This window comes from Trematomus bernacchii, unplaced genomic scaffold (genome assembly GCF_902827165.1).
Source record: "Trematomus bernacchii unplaced genomic scaffold, fTreBer1.1, whole genome shotgun sequence".
Taxonomy (NCBI): domain Eukaryota; kingdom Metazoa; phylum Chordata; class Actinopteri; order Perciformes; family Nototheniidae; genus Trematomus; species Trematomus bernacchii.
Window position 1 is genome coordinate 10,542,536 of NW_022987313.1, and position 12,255 is coordinate 10,554,790.

At 39.8% G+C, this 12,255-nt stretch overlaps 1 protein-coding gene across 1 annotated transcript; it reads right to left on the minus strand.

Moving 5' to 3' along the window:
• Positions 1–95: 95 nt before the first annotated feature.
• LOC117477497 (ankyrin repeat domain-containing protein 11) lies at positions 96–2,202 on the minus strand. The gene has a single exon (XM_034124170.1). It carries the CDS (start codon positions 2,084–2,086, stop codon positions 503–505), a length of 1,584 nt encoding a protein of 527 aa, XP_033980061.1. The 5' UTR covers positions 2,087–2,202; the 3' UTR covers positions 96–502.
• Between the last annotated feature and the right edge of the window lie 10,053 nt (positions 2,203–12,255).

The following is a 12,255-nucleotide window of genomic DNA, read 5'->3' on the forward strand; positions in this document are numbered from 1 at the left end:
ATCAATAAATGATGCATATGAAATTGGAATTAATTTAATCCAGCATTTCTCTCATTCTCACTCACACAAACATACACATGAATACTGGTATTTTAAAGTATTTATTAGGTATTCAGCATGATTCATACATTGCACAGTGAATTTCTTCAAGCTTAATACATACAATATTTCTTATAGACACAGAAGCAATATCAAATCCATTTAATCCCATACAATATAAATGTTATTTATGTGTGAAACAAAAATAATTTCCATTGACTGATAATATTAATTTATAAATTATTTAAAATATATATTAGCAAAAATGTAAGCAGCTGTATGCAACTGAAGAGATAACTTTGAAATATTTTTATTAATTCACATTGAAAAAACACATGAACTGCACTCACAAGCAAAAGGTTAGTATTTCTCTCGATAAATAGAATATACGACGAAGCAATCAAATTGCATTGCTGTAAAATTGTCCCCACCTGCTATTTTTGTTGCTATTTCTGTGCTAATTCTAATCGAGAGCGGACTGAGATGAGCAGCTTTCAAACTCACACTTCACTCCGCTGATGCTGTCGACGCTTGGCTGGCTGTTGAACTGCTGGTGTGTGTGCGAGAAGGGGAAGGTTTCCGAGCGGGAAATCTTCCCTCGGCCGTTTGAGGAGCCAGATGAACAGTCTATCACCATTCTCATGAACTCTGGTGCGGTGAATCGACGCAGCAGTCTGGTCCCCAGGCCCATGAACCCCGGGGTGCGGATTGGGATCTCCCCTCTGGCAAACAGCAGCTTGTTGTGCCGGTCGGTCTGGCCCAAGCTCCCCCTCTTCTGCTGCTCTCTTCTGCCTGATGGAGCCAAGTCATTAGCTTCTTCTCTCAGTGATTTGACATTCTCCTCGAGTGCCCTCCCCGGCTGACTCTTGCCGTTTGAAAGAGGTTTTGGCACGGAGACAGTTTTGTCAGCATCATTTGTCAGACCCCGGGTGTTCCCTTGACATTCAATCTTATCTATCAGGCATCTCTCATCCTGTAGTGAGGCTCTCTTTAATTTGCTGGCTGACAGGCTGATGTCGTGCACATCACCCTGATAAGACTGCTTTCTGCTGCTCAGAAGGTCCAGGTTAAATGACTTTGCTTTTCCCCAGAGAGGAAAACTTACTGGGGTTGGCTCTTGGAGTCCGGTGTCTTTCTGGCTTGGCTCAGGCAGAGAGTTCAGTGTTTTAGCTCCTAGCTCTCTAAGCTGGCAGTTCTGCAGTTGTTTAGTAGTGAAGAGTACTTTATGATCCCCCCCAGTCTTGCTTTTCTCTATCTGTGGAGGCAGAGCCCAGCTTTGGCGATAGTTGTCGTCTTGAGACTGGCTCCTTGGACATCTGAAGCGGTTCCACAGCCCGTTGCTGTCTCCAATCTTCAGCTGTCTCTGAAATACTTCGGGTAGTTTGTCTTCGTTGTTATTCAGCTGCTTGGAGAACCTCTCCAGAACATGCCGAGGAAGCCTTTTGGGCAGCTGGCGCTCTCCTTCACTGATGGTCGCTGAATCAGCATGTGGATCATCTGTGCTGACGCCTCTCCTGCAAGGAAAATTCAGAATCTGCAAACACTGTTTGTGTCCAAAAAACCTGGCCACCTCAATGGCGGAATGACCAGCGTTATTGGGTCTGTCCAGTCTCAGTCCAAGTCTTTTGAAAGCCCGGACAAGAAACTCCAGGACCTGGCTGTGCCCAGAAAAGGCAGCATACATTAGGGCGCTGTTACCCCAGGCGTCAAAGACTTCTGGGTCAGCATTGAACTGCACAAGAACCTTGATAACGTCCAGATGACCCACCTCACAGGCATGGCTCAGGGCAGTGCGACCGTCCTCATCCTGGCAGTTGGCATCGGCCCCTTTATCCAGCAGCAGCCGGGTGAACTTGGCCCTGGTCCCGGGGTCTTGCAAGCAGACAGCGTACATGAGCGGGGTGCGGCTGTTTTCTGTCTTAGAATTGATGATGCGTCCGTCCATGGCGTCCAGGATGAAGCGTGCGAGGTGAACTTTACCGCCGTGCATAGCATCTAAAAAGGTCTTGGTGCCAGAGCCCTGGCGTAAATCTTTCGGGCGCATCATTCTTGAACAGCTACTTGTGGAGCCGAGCCTTCAAGTGAGCCGAGACAAAAAGGTGAAAAATCAGGAGAGGAAATGTGTAGCAAGTTCTTGGAGGCTCTCTGTGTTGACAGTGAGTGCATTTACTTCAGAGTAAGACTCAGATTGGAGCTGCCGGTGTTTTTATACCTCCCTCCCCACATGCTCTCCCCACGTTGCCTAGGAAACAAATGTCTGAGGACCATTATGCAGTGGCAGCATCCATTCAGCCCAAGCCCTCGCTGCCTGGAGAGAAATATATGCTATTTGAATAGAATAATTACTCATGGAGAAAAAAGATTCCAGTGTTTTACATTTGAGGTTAAATGAACTTAAATGCACTATTTTCACTTGTCTTTAGTATAAATTAACCTAATCAACAAATAACTGGTGCTGATAGAATAACCTTTTTTTTTATACGGCATTCTGTTATGTCCCATTTAAATTCAAGGCAACACTGTTATCAGTAATCTGACCAATGGTTTGAGGAAGCCTTCAAAAGGGAGGGAGGGGAAAATTAACATTTAGATTTTTTCTCCAGCATGCCTTTTAAATGCTGCATCTATCAATCCACCCTGTGGTTCTGGTTGTAGTTGGCTTCATCCGCACATCATAACATAGTGCAAGTTCAAATTATTCAACTCTATTATGCCTGTCTCAAGGTTTTATATTAATGACTCTGCCTGGAGGTCTTTTTCTTTGTCATGGAAAATAGCAAATCCAGAGAACTCCACAAGAAAATACTTTTTTATTGGCTTATGGATGTTATGGAGGACATCAGCATGAGTATGTTTTGCTTTTGATGAAGTAAAATGACAAACGTCCTTTTGTTTGTTGTGGTATAAGATAGGGCTGTGCAATTAATCGTATTTTAATCGCAATTACGATTTTGGCCTGCCACAATTATACGAAAAAACAACATAATCGAAAAAAACGATTATTTTGCTTTGCTAGGTTGTGACACAGTGCACTGCAACATATTTGATCAAATGTATTTGTATTTATCATATTTATATATGTTTAGTAGCTTGTTGAAGTGCGCTCCAAAATATTTGTTGATCTTGTTTATTGGTATTTATTATTTTTTATATTATTTATTTAAATGTAGATATAAATGTATCATTTATTTAATTTATTTTTGTATTGGTTTTTCAGTTGAATTATACGCTCAGGGAAATCAACAGCTAAAAAGATACTGTTCAAATTATTATTTGTATTTAAAAGTTCAATAAATGGATGTTTTCAAAGTCAATGAATAATCGTATTTAATAATCGTGATATCAATTATTGACCAAAATAATCGTGATTATGATTTTTGCCATAATCGCACAGCCCTAGTATAAGAGTACTGTATGTTTACCATTTATAATTTAAGCACACAAGCTGCTCTTTTCTGCATATATTAAATAATACTTGTTTCGCTAACAGCCTTCAAACTTACTGAATGTTGTGCTATTACCTTCAAAAGCACCACATTTAACACTAGAACCGCCAACGGGGTCAATTTGACCCCGAGCTGTTTTATATTTGATGTAACTTTTTTTCAATAAAATATTAAAGTCTCCCAGTCCGTGACTTTTCCTGAAAGTGTGTTATGTACCACCCTCTGTTGTTAAAAATGGTCAATATGAAGTCAGATTGAAGAAATCACCCAAAAAATTGCCATTTATACCTATTTCCGCCAAGCGGGTCATATTGACCCCACCCCTTTTCATATAAACATGACGTGTTGCTATAGCAACGCCTTTCGTCTACTGCGGTTCCTCCTTATAGATTGAGAGATAGATTGAGAGAGAGAGAGATAGATGGATAGATATATTGATAGATAGTTATAGATAGAGAGAGAGAGAGAGAGAGAGAGAGAGAGAGAGAGAGAGAGAGAGAGAGAGAGAGAGAGAGAGAGAGAGAGATAGAGACAGTCTGTAGTGAAGGAGTGTGCTCACGGGAGACTGCTCGCACTGCGCTCCGCAGCAAACAGCTGTGGGGCGAGTTGAAAGTAGTTATGCTGGCCGCGGTGTCTAAATAATGCTTCCGGCCCAGCGGGCCATTTATAATGTCGAGCCCTGAGAGTCCACAGATTATATTGGTATACGTTTCATCCCTGTGCGATCAAAACTCTCTGTTCAATAAAAGAACATTTTACCTTGAAAATCAATGCATTCTAATAGCGGGTCAATTTGACCCAGGTGGCGGTTTTAGGTATAAAAAATCTCTGGCGGTTCTAGTGTTAAACACTTGTCTCCTGCATCTTTTGTCAAGGCTTGCATACGAAAAGTGACATGGACCCCTTGTAAGCAGCTGTTCTCACCCACCAGAGCAACATTTCATTTTAATTGCTAATATACATCTCAGCAGGGCCATAGCTGTGCCAAACACTAGAGGTGAGAGAAATATTAGTTTCCACCTTCTACACTGTTCCCCATCCGGCTTCATTAAACCCTCAGCGGGTTATTTATACAGCACTGAGAGTCATTCACTCATCTAAACATGGCTGAAATTCATCAACAGTTATGGGTGTCTTTCAGTGAATGGAGGATTCTGTTACAGAAATATTTTCATGATGAACAAACATCATCGCCACATCATTTTAAAAGAAAGTCATATCATGGCAACATCTCAATAGGTTTAAATACTTAAAAGGCCACTCAAGATTTAGCTTTACAATGCCCAGATATTATGGCCTTAGTATTGATACTTTCAAAGCGTATTTTACATAGAAAAGTGGATAGTTGAGACTCTTTCCAGTTAATAAAATAGCAAACTTGAGTCGACAAACATTGTTGCTTTGAGCTCAATGTTAACATAAGGCAATGACATTGCTAACATCTTGGCTTAATGTTTACCATCTTTTCCATTTTCCTTAAGGGAGTTAGCATGCTAAAGGCACATTAACTCCTGTTCCAAATGTAAAGGCAACTTATCGGCTGGTCTGCGTTATTCATCCAAGTTGATTATTGTATGTACTGCACTGTTTCTGGACTAAAAGATGAAAACTGAACTCACTAACATGGTGCTTTAAACTGCTAGATAAAACAAGTTTACAGTGTTATAATATACACTGTCACTGTCTCACTGTTAGCAATCATCAACTCCTGACCTTGTTTGCATGCTTTGTGGATACAAAATTGCGTCCTGCAGAAGACACCTCTAGGATGTAACTGATGCAACATACATTGCGTGTTGCACAGAGCTTGATAAAACTCGGGTGCTTTAGTTTGAACTCTCTGAGACTTAGCTGCTTTTTCTGAGAACAGTTCCTCCACAACAAACAAGTGACATTTTACCTTTTTAGAGAGATTTAGCAACAAAAAAACACTTCTGGGGTCATTTGGGTGGATTTGACCTATCTCTGGCCCCCCTTGGTCGATTTGGATGATTGACATCTCTTTTTAAACGCTAGAGCCAATGGAATCGAGGGGAAGTTCCACATACATACACACGTTACCAAATAAGGAGTGAGAGTGACGCGTAGCCAAAACCGGAAGCTGCGATACACTCTGGTGGCTACCATTAGCAGCTAATATGAATTCTCCGATTTTTACATAAAAATTGAATTATGGATTATCAATAATTTTTTCAAAGTGACAGACACATTGGATTAACCTATGGATTAACCTTCACCTGCGTTTTTCTCGTTTTAATACCATTGAACACAACTTTTGATCAGAATAACAGCTAAGGTGAGACGATCTCCCGTGTTTGCTCCGTTATGCTACGTTTTGTGATGTCTGTGTTTGCTTCCCCTGTCGCGAGTTCTGATCGCTCAGTGATGATACTTATACTTCTATAATCTGTGGAATCTCAGCATGTTAGCTACACTTGTTTGTGCAGATCCGATAAGTATATCGATCGATTTATACCTAGAGTTTTGTGCTAAGTGCGTTAGCATGTTTTCGCTCAGGGCTCATTTAGACCCTTCTTGTGAGACTTGTGTTTTGTTTCGGTAAAAATGGTTCGTATCATCAGTTAGCTGAGTGTCTTCCCGTTAGGAGGGTATGACACATTCATAGTTTTTTAAATATTAAGAGGCCCTGAGACACAGTGTCGTGAAAAAGAAAAAAAAGCCCCGCCGGCGGGGTCTTAACAGGTAAAGGCACTAAAAACAATTATTCATTAGCTATAGCTTTCGGCAAAATAAACAGTTAGCATATTTGATTATTTGTTTAATGAAACTGTTGCGTGATTTGGCAAGCCCAACTAGGTGTCCTACATTAATTGTTGATTTAATCACTACAGTAATAGTGTGAGTAATGTGAATTGTGTTGTTTGTTTAAAGTTAACAACTATTCTGGTGTATTGAGTCATCTGTTAGCCCATGATGACTCGCTGCAAAACCAACTGTTAGCCTTTTTGTTTATTTTTTTAATGAAACCGGGATCTTTCAATGCGACCATCTTTATAAGGACGTTGGCACAGGCTACCGGGGAAGTGGACGGCGAGGAATCTTGGAGGGTTTTTACTCCGAAGAGGGCTTCCCGGGGTACTGCAGCTGGAGCTGTTTTCTGGTGGCTGAGGGAACAACAGACCCCGCCTCACCCTAGTGAAGAATCCTCAGTGTGGAAATTGTGCCCGTCTTCTAAATAAATAAAAATTGATTCTGCACTGAAATGCCTCTCGGTCAAACTGCATGTTTATCTTTTGCAGCCAGGTGCATAAACACACTAACAGTTGTTTTTGTTTTTGAGTAATCAAGCACCTCTTCAAAGACACATTTGATTTGATTTATTTCGAACGTGTAATACAAAAACATTATTCTCTTGTTTAATTTCATTATAATAATGAAATTAAACAAGAGAATTATGATACTGTAGAAACGTAAGCAGTATCAAATTGATAATCTCAATATTATTGACTTACAAATTATATATAAACAAATGATCTACCTAATTACACATCCGAAAAGGCGTGGGAAGGAGTTTACACTTATTTAACCCCACCCCTTCTCCCAAAAACTAAATTAACATTTTTGTTTTCTTTTAACAAAATATACATCTAAATGTATGTCTACATACAATATACATTTACAATTATAAATAGATTATATCATTCTTACTACAATATATATATATTGACGTTGTATGTCAAATTTGATAAGACTAAGATAAAAGACTATCTTTTTATCTTTTTACATCTGACATACAAAATACATTTGTTATTAAAAAACAAAAACATAATAACAACAAATTGTTGTTAATAATAATTATTTAATTTCGGTAAGAAAAACATATTTTCATGCATTTCTAGATCGTTAATAACAAGCATCGCTGGTTGTACTTTTGCGGGCTTCCAATTCGCTAGGTGGCGATGTTGCAAAACAACTAGGGTCCTAGGAGTGCGGTCCCAGGACTGCGGTCCTGAAACTGCAGTCTCCGACGCTGCAGCTTCATACTATTGCCGCTGTGAGGGGCGGGGGAGCGGAGCAAAACACACCTTTAGACCTAACACATTTAGCTATGGCACTGTCGTATACATTGAATTATTCCATATAATAATTATTATTATTAATATTCATAACTCATATTCGAATACCTGAATAATTTCGAATATTCGATTAATCGTTCCCATCCCTAGTATGTGTATGAATAAAATTAAACTTAGACCAAGTTAATGTTGAGGTGTAGATGTCAAAACTTCTGAGCTTCATGTTCACTTATTTTCCATTTTCACAATCACTTTAAATACTGTATATATTTTTGGTCCACTGAAGCACACCAAAGGGTACAGGAAAGAGCAAATGCATAGCACATTGCATGATATTTGATATGACCTTATTGCGTTACAGTGTTTTAAATCGGTATACAGAAAACTGTCAAATTATATATTTGAAATTAAACACTGTGCCATCTATTCACTGAATGTAGAAAATGGGCCAAGCGGAAATGAATTAATTGTGGATGAAATATTCAGAATGTGAATGAGTTGGTACCATGAGACTTGCTAATTGGGCAGATGTATGCAATAAGGCAGAGATGTCATGGTAAATACCTGATCTCCCATTCATTGCGGGCCTGGCCCAAGCAGAAGCCACTTTGAATGCTTGATTAGAAATTAAAGCTAGTGTCAAGTTAAGGTGTTATCCACAGCAATAAATGTCTTAATTAGTCGCTTGGGAGAATGCACCTTCAGTGCCACTAAATCAACAGGTTCTGTAGAGGAAAACTAAAGACACTAAAAACAAAACACTGAGCTGAACCCCCCTGGTAACTCCACTTAGCTACCCACACCTGGGCCTGAATATGCGTATGAGAAGATGGTAGGAAATGAAGTTCAATGGCGAGCAGATTCAACAAGGCCATTGCAAAATGTTTTCTCAACATGCCCTCACATGCCCTCATCCTCTATGGACTTCTTTATATTCTGCCTGCTAATTAAGAACACCTGAGAAGGACATTGTTTAACTTTAGGCTATCACCTGCTTCACACTGTGAACACAGGATGCAACTGTGACCTTTATTTTCCATGCCTTGCACACATTTGTTACGAGAAAAATACTGTCAGCTTAGGTTATATTCCCTAAAATTATAAAATGTCACCTTCCAAGAACATGTAACCATTATAACAGACCTCTTTTCAGGCGACTTTTTTTGTACTTTATGTCCAAACATGAAATCACAACAAAACACAATACGACTTTGTTTCCTCACAGTTATGCAACATCTTAACACAGGTAGTTCTGTCATTTGAGCAGCAGGGGACAAGAGCTCCTGCGGGGAAAAAAGCACTAAATTGATGCATTCGTATTGAGCAAGAACAATCATGTGTCTGTGTGTCCACCCAGCTCCTCTAATGCCCTTTGATTTGATACAAGGACACAGCAGTCTAAGATTTCACACGCATTCGATTCCAGGAAAGAGGCAGCAGCTGGCCGGCTGTCACTGTGATCACGGTGTGCTTGTATCATCTCTACAGTGGATTGTTGTCTACAGATAACAAAGAGCAACAGCATAATCTCTTGAATTATCTTTCCAAAATTAAGAATACACTTTGTTTCCATTTTAACAAAACGTATCTCAAAGGCAGACTTTGTTAATTGTTTTATTTGAGACTTAGGGCTGATGGCAAGGCAGAGTTGGAGTGAGGACAATTACATAGAGTTAGAGGATTGAAGCTAAGGACCCTGACAGCCCACCATGAGCTGCCACTCACAGGGGCCACTGATATGTTATTGGGCATGAGGCGGACCCCTCATTGTCTTTGCTCTCTCTGCTCTCATCAATTATCGCCCTGACTCAGGCATGCCAGTCTGCCACAACCAGATGGTAACAGTAGGCTGTTCCCTCAGTCTTTCGATTTAAGAGGCTCTAATACCAGTTCTCAGCCAGAGACATTGTGGACAACAGAAAATTAGCACCTACAGCCTTACTGCCCTGTGTTTTTTTTTTGCCATGGCTATGGTGGGGGGGCAGCTCAAGAAGAAAAGCACCGCAGAGGCAAAGTGCATGTGCAAATCAAGACTTGAATGACTTTAAAAGCAATCAAATTATATCACAACACTGCATTACAGATGTTCCAACTTTAATCGTCACTAGCAGCATACGTCTCTTGGGATGGCGGGTCAGTCCACTCTGGTCTTAACATAAATATTTGAACGTCCGCTAAACCTTGGAGTTGCTAGCTTAGCTTAACACAAAATCTGTAAGCAGGGGTCAGACTAGTCAAACTCTGAAAGTAAAAAATCACTTTCATTGGGCACCTCTTAGCAAGCTTACATTGGCTTTTTTGCTTAAAGCACATTAGCTACCGCATGTTCTGACTGCCACAAACTCTGCTTGGTTCAAATGTTTTTTTTTAAAGTGTATTATATTGGGGTTTCTATTTATATTAAAAACCAGGTTTATTAACTACATATGCAGTAACACATTCAAAGATAAAGCATATTGGTCTAAAAAACACAACATAGAATATCTCAGATGTCGCAGTAATCAAACTTTCCAAGAGCAATTGAATCCATGTCAATAATACGTTTTGCCACACTTAGTTGCCGTTTCCCCATGAGCCATCTGTACCCCCTCCTTAATCTGTCAGGACTGATGGAAATTCCTTTCCTGCCATGATGCACAAGAGATGAAGCGCCAGAGAGCTCCCTCTCCATCTCCCACCTGACAGGCCCTATTTGTGGCCTTGTGGGCCCGCTCACCTCTGACAGCTCAATAAATTGTACAAACGGATAACAAATGTATTTGTTTGATGGCCACGTTGTGCAGAGATGGGAAACACTTAGCTGCCCCTGGAGTACATGTCTGCCACACAGTTACATCCAAAGAGAAGCAGCAAATGGCAGGTTTGGCTGGGTCAGAAATTGAAACAGGAAATAAAGCACCTGGAGGCTTTAAGAAAATAAAACATGCCAAGTATAATTTTACCCAGTGTCTCCACTGCCGAATCTTTTATGTAGTTCTCTTAACCCATCACTTTATTGACTTGGAGTTCAAATCAAGCCAATCCTTTTTGTTTTGTGATCAACCTTTTATTGATTTTAATTATTCAAAACACATTTTAATTAGTTGAATCTGACAGTGACACATGGCAGCATTAACAACAGAGAAAGACCATATGAGTCAAACTTCACCTGAAGACCCACCAGCTCTGTGAAGGTTGACCTTCCATGCTCTCTGAAGCAACTTAATTTCTTTACAAATAAAAGAATGGCCTCTGAGCCCACGACTGTCCTTTCTGGTTCCAACATGCTCTGCTGCTCATGTTTATCAGTGTTCACCTTCGAACTGCGCACACTGGCGGCTGTGTCCTTCTTTAGCAGCATGCAGTATACAGTAAATGTAGCTTTGAGTAAAAGCATACGTTTCACATCAAATGAGCCACCAGTAGGACTGTTATTACCTTGAAAAGAGCCACTTTGTGACTCACCTGCCTTAAGTGCATAATATAAAATGGATGTTGTCATGACATGGTGGGTGTTACTGCAATTTCCCTCACCCACTATCCCTGTCAGATGCTGCTCTATGAAGGAGAAGGCGAATAAAAAAAGTGGCAAAATGAACAGATGATTTTGACATGCTTGAACAGACATGATGTGTTCGATGCACAACTTCAAACAGATTTAAAAGGCCACCACATATATAGGCTCAAGAAACTAAATACTGACTCTCCGACTTGTATTAAAGTCTGTGCACTCAAAAGCGTGTTTTGCTTATTGGTACTTCACTTTCATGTTTGACCTTCGCTATGCTAAATTATGTATTGCAGAGTTTGACAAAAAAAAAAAACGGTTTTCACAGCTTTTGAAGGGGAAATATTTCCTAAACTCTCCTGTAAATCTAGAATGTAGCAACATAATTGTATGATTAACTAGAACCTCTATTTGTGGAAAAAACCTTATCAGACACTATATTTTCAAATGAACAAATAACAATTTAAAACAAAACCGGCAATAGACACATATTAAACAACCTCATATTATCAGCCTGAGTGCAGATTGGGTTCATACTTACTCAAGCGTTACCTATGGCCTCTTGACTCTCATCACGTGTAGTGCAATAATATAGGTTTACTCACCCAAGACAAACAGTTCAACAGTCTCTTTATGTCCGAGGAAAGTCCACTTTCAGTCCCAGTGGTGAGAAAGGTAGAACAAAACCCTCTCTCAGTCCGAGGGCGCTGAGAAATAGTCCAACCACGGTAGGGAACTGTCGAAGAGGGAAAAAAAGGTCCATCAAACTGCTAGCCCGCTAGCATAACTTTAGTGAGTGTGCTAATATATGTACGCTAATGGGTTTAAAGTTAGTATCAAAAACACAAAAGCATCGGCAACACACTCTTTAAACAGTTTAGGACGACAGCTAAAGTTACTAAATATCAACCTTTTGTGAGTAATAGCCTTTATATATACAGTCTATGGTAATAGCCTAAAAAAAGAAGACAACACACCTGCTGCAGTGTCGGGAGAGCACTAATCCCAATTTTTAAAACAGCCAATCACACCTCATGTAGTCAAATATGTGCATTTAAAAAAAAAAAAACGATTTAAAGGTTACAATCTTAAAGTAACTCTTTTGTAATACTAATGTTTCTACTCATATGCACATTAACTCTGGATTAAAGTACTGCAGTGTTTCTACAGCATATTTAAACTTGAGAGAGATCGTTAGTTTGCTGCCAAAAAACAACATGTTTGATGTCAATTCATAAATTAAGTA